The following is a 13,883-nucleotide window of genomic DNA, read 5'->3' as shown; positions in this document are numbered from 1 at the left end:
TGCATACTGTGTGTTTGGAAGATGGAAAGGTTTCACAGTGAACTTTAAAAGACTTCTGCTCATATGGGCCTTGATGGATGGATGCACAACAAACTGAACTAGAACTATTAAAAAGTAAATCAGTGTAAATCCGTGTATTATTCATTCATTCGTTTTTCAATTTAAAAACAAAAAACAAACAAATAACGACTCGTATTGCAGTCACGCAAAAAAAAACAAATTAAACTTATTTTTTCTCGTAATTACGAGATAATTATCTCGTTAATTCAGAAAAACAGATCTGAATTTTATTTTTTTGTACGAATGTAATATGCTTCTGTACTCCTCCACTGTCATTATTGATGCTAATTACCTGTAGTGGGAGTAACAGGGGTGTGAAGGGGATTTGAAGGAATATAGTAAAAAATGCTCCAGGAAAACAACTCCTACCCAACCTTTAATCATTGGTCAATATGGAACTGATGTATGAACTGTTTTGCTGCGCAGAGATTCTGTGGCTCTGCTCCTGTGTTAGTGTGTGTGTGTGTGTGTATGTGTGCCCCAGGGCCTGACCCCCCCCCCCCCCCCCCCCCCCATCATACAGACCTTCTGGAGCTGCTGGGTCACAGATTGGATCTTTAGGACTGAAAAGCTTTTCTGAGGTCAGTGAATATTCCAACTGTGGGATGGTTTGGATTTATTGAATTGCTGATTTCCTCTGTTGAGTCTATTAATGCCAGTGAAGTTCCTCTGCTCTGCTTTATGTTTATCTATGAATTTGTCATGTGTTGTTTGTATGTGAAGTTATTCTGATGTTTGTTGTAATTGTTGGCTTTCCTGGCCTTTGTCTCCCTGAGCCCCCTCCTCAGCTGGTCCATAGTGAGGGAGAGGGGGGTGGGAGGTGACTGGAGGGGCTCCTCTGTTACAGGGAGGGGCAGAGGAGCCTATGGTAACAGGGAAAGGGATGGGGTGTTCCATACTGGAAGGATGTGAAGAGGTACCTGAATGGGTGGGGGCTGGAGTCAGGACAGATTCACACCTGTTGAAATGCAAATTCAGCTCGTTTGCCCAGTCCTGATCTCCATTAAATGGTGGGTGGTTGTTATTTGATGTGTTCAGGGTGCAGCAGTAAATTTGGATGTATCACCAAGAAAAACAAAACTGGTATAACTCAACAGTTTTTTGTCCAATCAGCACCAAACTCCATGTGCATGATAAGAGTCACACCCTGAACATAATGACATGACAATATTGAATCAGACTCATAGTGCAACCTATTGGTAACAATAAATGATTTATTTTGGTTTTCTGATGTGCAGATTGAACATGTCCAACTTAAATTTTCTCAGAAAACCTTAAAAATGTCATGATTTAATACGTTCCAAGTTGGTGACCTTAGGTAACGTCATATAATCGTGGTGGTGCTGCGAGTTCTGAGTTTTGGTGTTTTTTTTTAATATAAAACAAGAAATTGTTGTAATTCATTTGTACATTGTTGAATCTGCATCAATTTTCACATATAGAATAAGAGGATTGAGTTTTTAAATGTTTGAAAATGTCCTATTAATTATCTAACTAGTTAATTTTGTCTGTGCTTAATCTGGTTTGAAAGGGATGTGTTTGTTGTGTTCCATTCCATTGCATTTCAGTGACCACCTCTTCTGTTTCTTTGTGTTTTGATGTAGAGAGAAGACAAAGGTGGATTTTAAGTGAAACCTAAAAGTTGTATCTGGACAAAGATCACCTGATTCCAGCAAACATGGATGGAAGACCCACCTGTGACCAGTGTGGAAAGACTTTCACCACAGCAAGTTCCCTAAAACTCCACCAATGCACCCACACTGGAGAAAGACCATATGAATGTGACCAGTGTGGAAATACTTTCACCCAGAGGAATGTGCTTAAAGCTCACCAACACATCCACACTGGAGAAAGACCATATAATTGTGACCAGTGTGGGAAGTGTTTCACCACAGTAAGTTCCCTAAAAATCCACCAACCCATCTACACTGGAAAAAGACCATATGACTGTGACCAGTGTGGGAAGAGTTTCAATGTAGCAAAAGAATTGAAAATCCACCAACATGTCCACACTGGAGAAAGACCATATGAGTGTGACCAGTGTGGAAATGCTTTCACCACAGCAAGTGACCTAAAAATACACAAACGCATCCACACTGGAGAAAGACCATATGAGTGTGACCAATGCGGAAATAATTTCACTCAAATGAACATGCTTAAACATCACCAACGCATTCACACTGGAGGAAAACCATATGAGTGTGACCAGTGTGGAAATGCTTTCACCTCAGCAAGTTACCCAAAAATCCACCGACGCATCCACACTGGAGAACAACCGTATGTCTGTGACCAATGCGTAAAGCGTTTCACCTGAAGGAATGTCCTTAAACGTCACCAATGCATCCACACTGGAGAAAGACCACATAATTGTGACTAGTGTGGAAAGTTTTTCACCAAAGCTAATCACCTAAAAATCCACCAAAATGTCCCTCAGCATCAGATGACAAGAAGAAACACAGTGTGTGTGAACCAGCAGTACCCACGTCTGAAAAGAACATAAACCTCCTGATCAGACTTCACAGAATCCAGATGTGAAGACAAACATCAGACTGAAGGCTGTGTTTTGTTGTCCTCAGAGGGCAGAAGTGTGTTCTAATGCACCACCTTCACAAAACAGTGACGCTACTGAACCTCAACCTGCCACGAGGTGAAAAGTTCAACTAATGGAGGTCAACAAGGACCAGGAGAATCTTGTACAAAGGTTGTGTACGCACAAAAACGTGGCATATGCCCTTTTCCACGCTCACATTCAGATGTACAAAGAGTGAAATGACCGTGGAAACTGACGTCTGTTCTGGTCTAGACACTGCTGCAACACCAAGCAATGGAATCGCACACATCACCGTTTGATGATGTGTGCGATTCCAATTCCGATACCAATTCCCTTGGTATTTGCGTGCATTCACGTTCAATGGCTGCTCTCAATTCAGCAACTGTTGCAGGTCTCATAGCGTAGACTTTGTCTTTTGGGTATCCCCATTAAAAAAGTTTAGTGGTGTGAAGTCTGTGGTGTGAGGCAATGTGTGATTCCATTGCTTGGCGTTGTCAGCAGTGTCTGGACCAGAACAGACGTCAGTTTGAGAACAGGCGCTGACAAAACAATAAAAGGATGTTTGTTAATTTTATTACATTTTGAAAATTAAATGAATTTTAATAAACACCTTCTTTACAATTATTTAAAGTGTGTATACATTTTTTTTGGGACACCCTGTATATTTAATTTATTTTCTTTTAAACTGTTTTGCACTATGCACCACAAGAGAGTTGTCTCTTTTAATTTCATTATACATATGTATAATGACAATAAAGGCATTCTATTCTATTTTAACACATCTGACTCTTCAAGTGTTCATTTATTTTTTTCTTAATGCTACATTTACATAAAATCACAAACGGCACTGATATAGTTTGTTCATTCCCAGAAAGAAGTGCAGTTTGAGTTGATGATAAAATTCAAAATTTAAAAGCAAGAAAAAAAATAATTTCCAGGTAGAAATGTGAGATGAGTTCATGTAGTGTTAATTATTTACACTTGTCATTTTTGAAAACACTTTTGGTTACAGATGTACATTTCATTTTGAGTCCATTCCTTTACCTTCAATATATTTCATTTAAAACATTGTCAGTGCATGTTAATATTTAATGTGTCTGCTTTAAAAGCAGTTTTTCCTAAATGGTCCCTTAACCTTAGTCCTAAAATGGTCCATTATTATAAATAAAATAGCTCTGTGGTGTGGTTCTCAAGATTTTTGTACTCTCAATTATCCTGTCTGATAAAATGTAGATATTCATAAACTGTAAACATTTGTAATGACTGTAAACCAGTAAAAAAAAAAAAAAAAAAAAATAATAATAATAATAGTAATAATAATAATAATGATAATGTCAGTGTTTGTGTCTTTTATGGAATCAAACCCAAACTTGGACTGCTTCAGTGTCTCCTTCAGATGTTTCTTTTCTTCCTGTGTGGCGTACAGTTCTCTTTTCACAGCTTCATAGTCATAGAGCTGGTTAAACTGCAGGTTGAGTTGGTTCATCTCTTTCCTGGACACAAACTTACATTCATCTACAAAAAAAAAAGAGATACAATAACTCTTCATGTGCAACACATCAGCTGTCAGACATCCACAGACACACACACAACACACAGACTATCTGTCTGTTTCTCTATCACTCTACTCACCCAACCACCAACCAACCAACACAAACACACACGAAATAGTATGACTGGTGCAGACCTTCAGAAGAATCGAGAGCACAGGTGTCAAACATGCGGCCCGGGGGCCAAATCCGGCCCGCTAAAGGGTCCAGTTCTGCCCATGGGATGAATTTGTGAAATGCAAAAATTACACTAAGAAATTAACAATCCTTTTAGTTCAGGTTCTGACCAATTCTGACCAATTCAGTCTCAAGTATACAGGACCAGTAAAATACTATCATAATAACATATGAATAATGACAACTCTAAACTTTTCCCTTTGTAAATGTAAATACTTTCATGTATTTACACTAAAACAAAGTGTAATTTCACAAAAAATGTAAATAATCTGAAGAAATATGAACAACCTGAAATGTCTTAAGAGAAGTAAGTACGACTTCCGGGTTAGGCCAATGTCGGAATAGGTCACACACCAGGAGAGCTCTGTTGAAATCCTGGCTAATTTTTGAGTTAAAGTGCTTTATTACCAGAAATAACTAATTTCGAAAGGTGCATAACTCTTGCAAACATGAGGAAAACATCCAAAAAAACAAAACCAGCCTACAGTCGAACAATCTGCAGAGAATAGCCAAAACGACTGGTCTCAAGCTAGCCAAGCTGAGCGACATGCTAATGTGGCTAACAACACGCCGCTAACCCTGGCAGATATGGAGAGACTTCTCATATCAATGGAGGACCGCATCATATCCAAGCTGTCTGACCAACTCTCTGCTGACTGAGCAACTATCAACCGACATGACCAGACAATTCAGCACATGGAAAGGGCCTTAAACGGCATGGAGACCAGGCTAGCAACTCTTGAATCGACCTGCTTAACCATATCTAATGAAAACGCCGCTCTCAAACTCAAGACAGATGATCTTGAAAACAGGTCCAGATGCAATAACATCCGCATAACCGGCTTACCTGAAAAAGTTGAGGGCTCGCAGCCATCTGCCTTCACTGAGACATTTCTGAAAGAAACTTTTGGTGCGGAAGCTTTCTCAACTCCAACAACAGTTGACAGGGCACACAGAGTTTCCAACGGCCGTATGAAACGGGATGGTCCTCCCTGATCCCTCATTGCGTGGATCCACCACTACCAAACCAAGAAACGTATCCTGAAGTTGGTCAGGGAGGCTGGATCGCTTTCCTACCGTGGGTCTGAAATACATATCTACCTGGATTACAGCGCCGAGGTGTCCAAGAGAAGATGGGCGTATTCCGTGGTCAAATTACAGTTTAGAAATGCCAGGTTCGTGTACAGGATGCTCTTCCCCGCTAAACTCCAGATTACCGACAAGAACAGCCAGAAACACTCATTTACATCTCCTACAGAGGTTTCTACCTTTCTTCAAAACAACCAGCCTGACGCATCTCCTGCTCGATCCTCTTAAGGAATTACTGACTGAAAACTTTTCTAGGACAGCCAGACTTTACTGACGGCTTTGTAACTTATTCTCATAAGACGTTCAATCTAGCTTTTAGAATTGTTCATGCGAGAAGTTGAAGCTGCTCCTGTGAGATGTTAAAGTCACTTCAGAGACTTTAAAGCTATTCCTGTGAGATGTTGAAGCTTGTATGCTGTAGATAACCCCTAACTTTGTTATGACTTCTTTAATCTGGTTGTATATATTCAATTACTGAAGTTAATGCATTCACCTTATTGTTATCCAAGTTATTAGTATGGCTGTACAGTACTGTTGCACAGAGTTCTGTGCTAAATACAACACTTTATTCTCGTATTTCTGTAAGAACAGAGTTCTAGTGAAAGTTAGCTGCTCTCAAACTGTTAGTTAAGAGCACTTTTTGATCCCTCAGTACTTACCAAATCCTTTTTCTGCTTATCACCATTAGTTTTAATTTACATTCCTTTTTTTTTTTATTTTTATTTTTTTTATTTTATCCCCCCAATGGCCTCAGTCATCTGCATAACTCAACCCCATATCTGTTAGGACATGGTGACTGCATCAAACCATAACTCTAATTGCACTGCAAATTTTGTCTCTTTAAATGTTAAAGGTATGAATACCTGGCTGAAAAGACAAAATATGGTCCTACCTTCAGCAGTTAAATTCAGATATAGTTTTCCTACAGGAAACACACCTCAAAAACGACCATGTCAACTACCTTAAAAAAAAGCTGGGTGGCTCAAGTATTCCGCTCACAGTTCAATGCCAAAACCAGGGGAACAGCTATTCTCATATGCAAAAATATTCCATTTCAAGTTAAAGAGGTCATTTCGGATGCACATGGTAGATTTGTCATTGTTTCGGGACAGTTATTTGCCAGTCTTGTTACTTTAGTCAATGTTTACGCCCCAGACTATGATGACTGTAATTTTTTTATTAAACTATTCTCCACAATGCCCAGTGAAAATAACTACAACCTGATAATAGGAGGTGACTTCAACTGTGCTCTCAATACTGTGCTGGACAGATCATCAACCAGAGCCCAATCTCTCACTAAATCTACGAAAGTCATCAACAATTTAATTCTTCAGAATGGTGTTTTGGATGTTTGGAGATTTAAATTCAGCAATAAAAAAGCATTTTCATTCTTCTCCAATGTCCATCACACATGTACACGAATTGACTATTTTCTTCTAGACAGTAGATTACTCGGGAATGTTAACTCTTGCACATATCACAGCATCTCCATATCAGATCATGGAGCTGTTTCATTTTGTACACAGCTGCCAAACTGTTACAGGCCGTCTCGTAACTGGAGACTTAACCCACTCCTCATTGCTGATGAAAATTTCGTTAACCACCTCTCCTCTCAAATTTCTTTCTTTCTTGAAACCAACACCACCCCTGAAATCATGCAACACTATGGGAGACCCTCAAGGCCTTTATTTGTGGACAAATAATTGAATATGCCTCCACAGCCAAAAAAGCGAGGAACTCCAAACTTGATGACATTTCAAAGTCAATTGCTGAAATTGATAACCAGTACTCATCCTCTCCATGCCCAACACTATTTAAAGAAAGACTGCGACTACAAACAGAATATGACTTACTTTCCACAGATAAAGCCACATATTTACTTTTAAAAACCCAATCCAATATTTACGACTCAGGTGACAAGGCCAGTAAGCTAATAGCTCAACAAGCTCATCAAGCTCAATTCTCTCGCCTTATCACTAAAATTAACAGTAAAACAGGTGAAACAATTACGGACCATAAAGAAATAAATAACACTTTCAAACTGTATTACAGTAACTTATACAGCTCAGAATATGACACGCATCTCAACAACTTTTCTGATAACCTTACCCTTCCTTCAGTCACTGCGGCGCAAAACTCTTTATTGAACGGTGAAATTCGAGATGCAGAGATTTTGGAAGCAATCAAATCTCTAAAATGTAACAAAACACCTGGCCCAGATGGCTATATATTTGAATTTTATAAAAAAAATTTGCCCTCATGCTGTGCCGCTTGCTCCGAAACATGTTCAGTGAAGCCAATGATTTGCTCAGATAGTTAACAAGCGACCCAGAAAGTCGAAAACTACACATGACATGACACTGATCTAGCCACCTTCCCTGAGGTGTCTCTGGTGCTGCTGTGTGAAAAAACATATAAAACCAAATCTGGACGATCACAATCCATGGACAGTGTTCCTGATAAGAGAAAGAAATATGATTAGCTCTGCTTATTGTTTCTTTGAACCTTGTTAAACCTATTTGCTCTTTTACGAGCTCAGCCATAATGAGCACCAATAGCACAAGCATTAACGTTAATTCAGAGTTCAAGAAAATCAAACACTACATGTAACATTAGCTGTTTGAAGACACTTTGAGGATTTTCAGCCTGAACCAGCGAACCTAAACCAGGGTTCCCACTGTTTCCCTGAAATTATTTTCCAGGACATTTTCAGTCACTGCAGAGACAAGTTATCCCATAATACACTCCTCCATTCCCTTGTCCTTCTCATTCTGTGGAAGTGTTCTTTTCTACAGTTGTAACTTGCATTTACCCAGACTGTTTCTATGTTTATTACTCAGACATTTGATGTGCAGTCTATGGCTATAATTTATCTATGAACAATAATTATGACAAATGTATCCTAGAATAATGCAAACACACCCACAGATCACAGCGGAGCACTTCATTAGCCTGACAAACTGGAGTTTCAATGTTCAACTGGACAATTCACACTCAACTTTCTCTTCTCTCTTACTTTTTCTCCTGTACCTCCTCTAAAAATATTTGTATATTTTTAATAAATCACTAAAAACTATTTCCTTTGTTTTATCTCAGTTTAGACACACAAGGCCACAAGGCAGGAGGAGGATCAATAATTTTCCAGGATAACTTAACCATTTCCAGGACATTTGACCTTTTTTCTTATTTTCCAGGTTTTCCAGGATGCATGGGAAATCTGCTCAACCATCAATGCAGCTAATCTTAGTACTTAACAACAAAAGTTAAACTTAACGTTACAACACAGAGCCAACTTTACAAACATTAGTAGAAGACAGACACATTTGTCGGCCAGTTAATGTTAGTTTGGCTCTGACCTACTGAATCAAACTAATACTGTGTCATTAACTGTGGTAAAATCACACACAGTCCTAACTTACTCATTATCCAGCTCATGTTGTCAAACACAAACATACCAGACACGACTGCCGTGCATTCTTCAGTTTTACATTGGAATGATGAAGTGTCTCCTTGTAGATGTTCTAATGGACCTGCAGGTTTGTCTTTCTCCGCCTTCGTTCAGCTTTACCACACTCTCTTTTTTCACTTGTGACTGGAGTGTTTTGTCCATGGTGATTTTTTTCTTACCAGAGATAACCTTCACTTTAGTGGGAGCAGTTGAATCAATTATAGTTGAAATCTTGAATCACAGGATCCAGATGTGAAGACTAAAGCCGACCAATTAATTGGGCCGATTATAGCGTATCACAGATTAAAGATAGTGTAGGAGATCCTGGAAAAATGGTTTGAGCAAGCTACATTTTTGAAAATACACAATTCAAAAGTCCAAACCCCTTTCTTCAGACTTCCCCCGGAAGCCACACCTCCAGAGTGCTGAACTGCACTCGCAGAGGAGGGAGGGACAAATTACAGTTGAGTTTGATAGACATATCACCATTCAATCATTTCAATGGGCCGGTTAAAATGATTGGATGGTGTTTTTTTCAGTCCTATCCATTCCACAGGTGACTACTTTTTTTGTGGGTGTGTGTTAGAGCATTTAATTAATTGGTTGCATTCGAGGTTTTGCAGGTGGCACTAAGTAAAGAAGGGGAGGTACAGGGACTAGGAAGGTGGGTATAAATATGCCCACCTGCAGGAAGGAACAGGTGTGTGTCTGGTGGTTCCAATCGGAGGAGTGAGGTGAGCGCACAGCTCAGTCCATGCTGGTGCAGGGGAACAAAGGAACAGCGCTAGGCTGAGGCCCTGTTTTTAAATGTTTATATTGTTCGGAGGTGTGTGACATGAACTGTTTTTATGTTTCAGACTTGTTTCCCTGCTGGGGTGGCAAATACTGGTAGTGGGTAAGGGAACCATTAGGACAAACCAGGTATTTTAAATTTTGTAATGTAATCTGCAAACGGCTGTGTATTTTAATGGATTTAATAAAGTGTTTAAGATTTGTATTTGTGCTTTTTACAGAGGCATCGGGGGCCAGCTAGCTGTTTTGTTTTTTTTTGCTGTTGTTTTTGTGTTATTAGTTGATTTGGGTTTCTTTCTTTGTCTAGTCCGCCCGGCAAGTGTAACGGGCACAAAAGATCTGAGAATTGCCCTCAGGGCAGACTAGTTTTCTTTCCTTTTTTTCTTTTGTTTGTCTTGTTTGTTTGTTTTATCCTCTGCTGCCACCCCCCGCTTAAAAACAGTGCTTAGGTTGAATCTCAGTTAGGCTGTCAGGGCAGGCATATGGTGATGTGGTTAAGTTTGCAGTGATACGAACATGTGTGAGAACTTTAACCATGTTAAATCACAGAATGTGTTAACCCTTTTGTAGTGCACACAGTAGCGATGTGTGCAGGGGCGGTTTCTCATATGGGCAAAGTGGGCATTTGCCCATGGTGGCATTTCATTAGGGGTGCCGTGCCACGAGCTCTTAAAAAAAATTGAGTCAATCTATCACGGTGTGCCAGGGAATTGGCACAATAGCACCCCCTCTGTTGTGCAGGCGCCCCTGCATGCTGTGGTGGTGCCGTGCGGCGCATGCACAGAAGCAGCGACAGAAAGAGGAGGAGGGGGAGTGTGGGACCGTTGACCTGTGGGTCTGTCAGGTGTTCAATTTAGAAAAAGAAGAAGAGGAGAAACGGGCAAAGATAAAGGTGTGCAGATGTTCTCTCCATATTACTGTGCATGTTCTGAAAACAAGGCTAAGGTTCATTAAACAGGTTCTAACTCTTACATTTGTCAGCTTTATCTATGATGCTTGCTCTGCTCTAATACAACTATATTTCGGCTGAACTGAACTAACAAACATGATATTGAATTTCACCATAATGTGTCACGCAATAAGACTGTTAGTGCTACAAGTTCAGGTATTATTTCTATCGATCATTTGCGTTAATGTCGTCAGATCCTGTCCTGTAATTAACTAACAGAATTTACAATGCAGTGGTTTCAAAGACGAACATTTGTTAATTGCTAAAACTCTATTTTGTGATAAAGGTAGTTTATATCTGAACAGGTCATCACTGAAAGTGTGTCCTGTTCCTCCCTGAGAGTTAGATTAAAGCTGCAGTATGTAGGAATTATGTTCTAAGTAATTGTAAAATGGCCTTGACTGTCACCAGACATTAAGGAATCATGTTCATTTCAAATACTGATCTCACTGACAGTAGTAGTCCAGCCAGAATATGTGCATTTGAAAAGCTCAGTGTCAGCCCTGAAATGATGTTTATGTTGTCATTGTGTGTTTTGGTCTGATGCCCCGCCCAGCACCTGTCTGCTAATCACAGAGTCAGAAGCCTTTCAGCATCCAGGTTGCCAGTTCCCAGTGGGCTGCAGCTGGAACATTTCTGATCACAAATGTCTGACGTTAATAAACCTAAAAGGACTCTTATTATTCCCAAATACATCGTGACAAAGTGAGAAATAAAACAAGGAGATGTATAGGAGATGACGTTGAAACATGGAGACGGCTGAAAGAGGAGAAGGATTTGAAGATCGACGCTGGCCCTGCCTCAGTCTGACCACCGGTAAGAGCCACTGAGAGCCGGGGTCACGGCCTCTTCACCTGGTCCCTTCTCCCGGGGCCGGGCAGCAGTCTCTTCGCCCCGGTGAAGAGACTACCGGTCCGTGACTGGTGAACAGACCGGGTACTGGTGTAGGACTTGTCTCTTGCCATGGTAGCTCCTTGTAGTTCAGTGTTTTCTGTGGAAGTGACCTGTTCATTTAGCGGTGTGTAATCCGAACGGGGGGTGTTCGGTCTGTGGTTCGGTTGGGGGGGGGTTGTCGGTAGTCCAGTGTCCGTGGTTCGGTGGGGGGGGGTTCGGTTGGTAGTTCGGCGTCTGTGGTTCGATGTTTGTGTGTGGGGGGGTCGGTAGTCCAGAAGGGGGGGGTCGGTAGTTCGGTGTCCATGGTTCGGTGGTGGTGGGGGGGGTTACAGCGATCGTGCAGCTTGTAGTAAAAGTGAAACTTAAGGCTCATTTCCCTTTTCCCTATCTCCTGAATCTTCGCAAACTTTTATTTGAGTGTGCAAGACGTTTGTCCTGGCCTTTTATATATTAGACTTATGTAGAATAAGTCTGGTGATGATTTTTTTGTGTGAAATTTATGGTGTGGTGGCAAGGATTAGTGGAAACGTTAGTAGTAGACGCTCATGCGGGATCTGGCAACCCCTAGCCTGGGGGGAGGAGGAGGGGATACCACACTCTACAGTATTTTGAATGTGATTGCAGTACCAGTTTTGGCCACAATCCTACATACGGCAGCTTTAATAGTGTGTAAGGACGGACAGTAATAGTATACAATGGCATGTTTATTTAACCCTTTCATACATAGTGGTCACTACAGTTGACAGCTATTCTACAGCTGTTCTCTTGTATATTCATGGATTTTGTTGTTTTAGTTCCATATCAGCCAACACATTGAACGCTTATGTATTATCTCATACACTGTAATTCATACCATAACTGTAACTTTGCTGTTCTCGATAAACCTGATCTGCAGTAACATGTTTCAGTGTAAATCAATTGCTTGTTATTGTTATTTTGATATTTATTTTTTTTTACATTTTTTTGCTTATTATCTCCATGAAGTGAGTAATGACTAGCATTAGAGTATGATACAAATGTGAGAAAACATCAGATTAGCAGCATTAAAAATGGTTTTATTGCATAGATTTCACACAGTATATCACTAAATACATGTTTCTTTGCTTCATAAATTAAGTGCATGGTGTCCAGCTGATTGGACATTTTTGCAACTACATGAAAAATAGGTATATATTTAAAAAAAAAATCAATCGCATTGTTTTATAATGCCTAAAGATGAGTAAAACACTTGATTAAGGCTCTCATAATTCATGCATGAAAGGGTTAAATGTTCAATTCAGGGATGTTTTAGATCAGAACAAGAGTTATATTTACTGCCTTTTGATGCTGTTTCAGGGGCACTTTTAAAATATTTTGGAGCATCCCATGTCACTGGTCAGGATGAGCTGCCATCTACTCCCTCAGCTTCTGGAATGTTCTCAGTGCCTCAGGATGAGGAGCTGCCATCTACCTCCTCAGATATACAGGCTTCTGGAATGATGTGGACACTTCAGGGACAGCCACCATCTGTGTCCTCACAGACAGTGTTTCCACTAATATTTGATACTGAGGATGAAGACCAGTTTGCTCCTACTTCTCCCCAGCAGAAGGATCCTTCAGGTCAGTTATTGCAAATATATGTGTGTGTGATTGTTTAGAAGAAAAAAATAGTTAGAAGTTGACTGATATATTTAGAGAAGATCAACAGCCTTTTTTTTTTTGCTTTTGTTGCAAATTGTTTATAAAAATGGATCGTTCATTTAACAAGTTCAGGAATGGCAACTTGGAAACATGGGAGCCCTTTACTCACATCACATTACAGTAGGCTCTTGTCAAGGTCTGTTTAATTTAAATCATATAATTTTTTTCCACACAGACTCTGTCAGTTTTTCTGTATTTTTAGATGCCCTTGTGGACATATAGTAAAACCTCACAGTTTGCTAAACTCTGATATATATATATATATATATATATATATATATATATATATATATATATATATATATATATATATATTTTTTTTTTTTTTTTTTTTTTTTTTTTTTTTTTTTTTTTGGGGGGGGGGGGGGGGGGGGGGCGGCGCTTGAGGGGGTTCTCGCCCAGGGCGTCATTCAAGTGAGGACCACCACTGGATGTGTGCTATTTAACCCCTGCCTTGTTATGGACATGTGGGATATGAACTGAAGAGGTTAAAGTGGGCCTATGAACTGTCAAGCAGAGCTTTGGAATAAAAGTGTTGAACTTTAACTCTTCCACTGTCATTATTGATGCTAATTACCTGTAGTGGGAGTAACGTGTGTGTGTGTGTGTGTGTGTGTGTGTGTGTGTGTGTGTGTGTGTGTGTGTGTGTGTGTGTGTGTGTGTGTGTGTGTGTGTGCTGCACTGTGCCCCAGG

At 40.1% G+C, this 13,883-nt stretch overlaps 3 protein-coding genes and 1 pseudogene across 3 annotated transcripts in view; 3 read left to right on the top strand and 1 right to left on the bottom strand.

Moving 5' to 3' along the window:
* Nucleotides 1-13,883, top strand: part of LOC115435234 (NACHT, LRR and PYD domains-containing protein 5-like) — a 753,056-nt gene that overhangs the window by 19,966 nt on the left and 719,207 nt on the right.
* Nucleotides 1-13,883, bottom strand: part of LOC115436241 (NLR family CARD domain-containing protein 3-like) — a 1,147,354-nt gene that overhangs the window by 651,489 nt on the left and 481,982 nt on the right. The gene's annotated exons all lie outside the window — the stretch shown is intronic.
* Nucleotides 1-13,883, top strand: part of LOC115436275 (zinc finger protein 664-like) — a 1,196,486-nt pseudogene that overhangs the window by 1,177,409 nt on the left and 5,194 nt on the right.
* Nucleotides 1,704-2,735, top strand: LOC115436322 (zinc finger protein 239-like). The gene has a single exon (XM_030159168.1). The coding sequence runs from the start codon at nucleotides 1,739-1,741 to the stop codon at nucleotides 2,372-2,374; it is 636 nt and encodes a 211-aa protein (XP_030015028.1). The 5' UTR covers nucleotides 1,704-1,738; the 3' UTR covers nucleotides 2,375-2,735.

The sequence above is a fragment of the Sphaeramia orbicularis genome, chromosome 16 (assembly GCF_902148855.1).
Source record: "Sphaeramia orbicularis chromosome 16, fSphaOr1.1, whole genome shotgun sequence".
Classification (NCBI taxonomy): Eukaryota; Metazoa; Chordata; class Actinopteri; order Kurtiformes; family Apogonidae; genus Sphaeramia; species Sphaeramia orbicularis.
The sequence above is the reverse complement of the archived record's forward strand: the minus strand, read 5'-3'. Positions and strand labels throughout refer to the sequence as shown.

What these genes read in the sequence shown, in the direction of transcription:
- LOC115436322 (XM_030159168.1), top strand. Translation starts at nt 1,739, where the DNA reads ATGGATGGAAGACCCACCTGTGACCAGTGTGGAAAGACTTTCACCACA.